Source organism: Enhydra lutris, unplaced genomic scaffold, assembly GCF_002288905.1.
Source record: "Enhydra lutris kenyoni isolate GAN:26980312 unplaced genomic scaffold, ASM228890v2 scaffoldscaffold1741, whole genome shotgun sequence".
Classification (NCBI taxonomy): domain Eukaryota; kingdom Metazoa; phylum Chordata; class Mammalia; order Carnivora; family Mustelidae; genus Enhydra; species Enhydra lutris.
Window position 1 is genome coordinate 1 of NW_019155825.1, and position 3,757 is coordinate 3,757.

General features: G+C 53.3%; 1 protein-coding gene across 1 annotated transcript; it reads right to left on the minus strand.

Annotated features, from left to right (window-relative positions):
- Positions 1-21: 21 nt before the first annotated feature.
- LOC111140478 (60S ribosomal protein L10-like) lies at positions 22-2,171 on the minus strand. The gene is made up of 5 exons (XM_022492724.1): positions 2,095-2,171; positions 1,946-1,991; positions 1,005-1,063; positions 800-907; positions 22-597 (listed from the first exon to the last, which is right to left on the minus strand). The coding sequence occupies exons 2-5, from the start codon at positions 1,966-1,968 to the stop codon at positions 455-457; spliced, it is 333 nt and encodes a 110-aa protein (XP_022348432.1). The 5' UTR covers positions 1,969-1,991; positions 2,095-2,171; the 3' UTR covers positions 22-454.
- Between the last annotated feature and the right edge of the window lie 1,586 nt (positions 2,172-3,757).

Below are 3,757 nucleotides of genomic sequence, written 5' to 3' on the forward strand. Positions count from 1 at the left end.
TGGGCCCCCACAGACAAAGAGCACAGTCGGCTTAATTGGCTGCAGAGAACAGAAAACCCCAAAACTGACTAGCCAGTACCTATGAGGTGGCACTGGGCTCACCCGAAAGCCTGAACTGTGACTGCTTCAGCTACCTGCTGCTGGCAGACGGCTGTCAGCAGGATTAACGCTGCTCCCTCAGAAGCACCTCCCTCCACCAGTCAGTCACCAAGAGGTGAAGTCTGAGTCACCATGTCTCTTACGCTCGTTCCCTCAAGTCAATTCTGTGCAGTGGTAGGAGGGGAAAATAGTCCATTAAAATGCACCCGGTAACATGTAACCTGGTTTTATTACAGGTGGTTGAGTTTGGTTGTGTGAGGCCCATTTATTTACTCTGATTAAGAAAAAAAATCAAGCCAAACAAGGGCCTCAACTATGGCAAAACACCTGAAAAGGCAGAGACCCAGGACCCAGCTCACCTGTCCGCTCCAGCACAGGACAACATCTTGTTGATGCGGATGACATGGAAGGGATGGAGCCGCACTCGGATGTGAAAACCATCTTTGCCACAGCTTTTCACCATGTATTTGTTGGCACAAATACGGGCAGCCTCCAGGGCTAGGTTGGCGATGGGGGGGGGGGGGGGGGCAGCACAGTGAGACAGGACAGCCCTGAAGCAGTTACCGTAACCCTCCCTGGCTCTCACAGCACATCTGTAGCGGCCATGTTGACAAAGACTGCCCATTGGATACTCATGACTAACTGATAAAGCCCCGGCAGTCAGAACGCACAGAGTGATTAGGAAGGCACCCTGCCTCACCTTCAGAGGAGAGCTGCTCGTATTCATCGGACACCATGTGGCCGCATAGTGGGAACTCATCTACTTTTGCCTTCTTCCGCCCCAGGTCAAAGATGCGAATCTTGGCATCTGAAAAGAACTTGTTAAGTGTGTGGGAGTGGGTGCCATAGGCACCTGAGTCAGTGGAGCCAAACCAATTTAGTTTGGGAGCTCTCCCACTACTTACCAGGGACACCTCTGCAGAAGCGAGATTTTGGATACGGCTTGTTCTTGCAATACCGGTAACTGCGGGGAGGGGGGGAACCCAAGTTTACAGTTCACAACTGAACCCAACAATACTCTGGGGGGCTCCCTTAAACTAAGACGAAAGGAGGACTGGGAATGGAGAGGACAACAATGTGTCAATCTCCAGCTGTCTCCATCCCTGGTGGTTTTAAGCAAGATATGGTCAAAGTAAGGTGGTGAGATGTTAGAAAACACCCATGCTAAGAACATAAAAGCAAAACAATCTCGCTTGATCCCTTATTATGGTTTCATACTTCGCATAAAGTCAACATGTCCAAAAGGGCTTTTTCAGTTAAAAAAAAAAGTATGTCTCACTTCAAGGCACTGCCAACTCGCTGATTAGTAATTCAGTTCATGCCGTCCACCGACTTTTGGGCACGTGGCACTAAATCCGCCTCCAAACCACGTGTGAAGAGATCCTGACGCCCCCTGCAGGGCACACGAGGCGGCTGAGCCCGCATTTTGGGGCGGCCCTAGGCGTCCGAAAAGGCACGGGCATGTCGCCCGGAAATAAGACTGGGATGGTACACAAAGGCCCTGAAAGGGTATTGAGGCCAAAAACGTGGCGAATTTCCAAGACAGGAGGGAAGAAAGGCGGACGTCACTCCCAGCCCGAAAAGTGGTGGAACGGATGTAGTCCAGGGTAGTAAACCTGCCACCCCGAACAAAACAGAAGCCGCGCTAAAGAGCAACATCAACTTTTAAAAGAAACAGTATAACCAAACACCCCAAGCGACCCGGAAGGTATTGGGAAAAACGTAGAGTCTGTTCCCAGTACAGGAAAGGTGCACTAGAGGCCCCACCCCACGGTTGGTTTTAGAGGCGAAATACGGATCTCCCTCCTTTTTCACATCTGCTAAATTTCACGGATCCAGGACTCACCACCGGGCGGGACGGCGGCCCATGGCGACACCAGGATCTTCAGTGGCTGCAACGAAACAGATAAAGTCGGACAGAAGACGATGGCAGGCCTCAAACTAGGCCAGAGAATCAGCAGGGCAACGCACTACCCTAGAACCTCTACTACTCACCGCGCCGAAGGAAAAGAGGCGCTCCCACGCCTGCGTATGCCTTATATAGGCGGACTATCTTCACGCGTAGGTACCATAGAGTCCTGGCCAGGGAGGATGGACGCTCTGTCACACTTCCTAGACCATAGACGCAGCACCGTTCTGCGCCTGCGTGCAGGCGTGGCTTCCGCACACGCGCAGAACGGGACACAGCAGGGTGTTAGCATACGGGCGGCCGCTTGGCCAATCTGGCGTCGCCACATCGGCACGAGAAACTTGCTTCCGGCTGGCCATCTTGGGTGTAGAACTCCCGCCGAGGCTTTGCCATCACTACAAAAGACATATATTCCTGGAATTGAAAGAAGGAAAGTACCCTAGAGTGGGGCTTACGGCGGCTGCGTGCGTGTTCCTGGAGGTCACGAGGCTGAGACCCGGCCTCCGAGCCTCCCTCTGGGCTCCAGGACTCCAGGGCACACGCCATGCTGGAGTCTCGGTCCACGTTCCTTTGTCGGCGGAGTGGCTGGCTTACCCCGCCCACGTCTCCCCCGCCCTAACCGAAGAGTCCGGACCTGGCGTTGCTGGGAACCTCTCGCACAGCCTCCGGTCAATGGAGACACGGGGCGGGGCTGCGCCCTCTCGCGAGAGAAGAGCCAGGGAGAAGCCTCCCCCGTGATCCGGGGCCCGAGAGACCCTGTGTGAGCCTTAGCTCCAGCCCCGCCCACCCTGACCCGGCAGAGAAAAGAGACAGTCGGCTCCCAAGCTTGACTTGGACTGGGAGGACTGCGAGTCCACCCAAGATGGCAAAGTAGCACGACAGGTCATTCCTTCTCTGGCTGCGCCCCAGTCCTGGGCTCTGAGAGCGGCCTTCCTGTGCGCTTCTGGGCGCTTCCACCCTCCCAGGGCTCATATTACACAATCTCTTCCCCTCCCACTGCGGGCCGGCGCCCGGAGTGTGTGCCTCTGAAATGGTTCGCAATAAAGCGCCCGCCCCCACAACAATAGTATCCCGAAAGGTGAGCAGAATTAGTGCTTGAGTTACCAGCAATCTCAGTAACTGCCATAAGTGTCCACACTTTTGGAGGTGGGGTCAGGAGAAAACTAACAAAGTCTTTCCCGTGTCACTTGATAGGTGTGGCCTCTGCCAAGAAGGGGATCCTGCTCAAGCACACCTGATCTCCAGGACAATCTGTCACTTGAGTAAATGCCTGCAGGTCCCTTTGTGGTTTCCACTTACACCGATGGTGCAGGGTGCTATCCAGGGCACCCAGCACCCCATCCATCGAAGGACTCTAGTTCTGGAAAGTGGGTGAGAGCCTGTGATTCCACTGGAGTAACAAAAGTCAGGTTATTTTGTTCTTCTACCTAGAGCATTTAGAGTTATATATATCAAGCATGCTATAGCCTCTGCCTGCTTATCTTATTCATGGTGATCTGTTGTTGTTGTTGTTGTTGTTACTGTTTTTTGAAGTAGGCTCCAAACCCAGCATGGGGCTTGAACTCTCAACCCAGTGATCAAGAATCTCATGCTTTACTGACTGAGCAGACCAGTTGCCCCCACGGCTTTCTTTTCAGAGCTTTTCAAAAATGCAGTTGTTCCCACTTTAAGGTTCTCACAGAGCTTCACGAAAAAGAGCTGCTTCTGGCCATTCCATGAAACATAGGGATGGGGTGTTCAGATCGACTG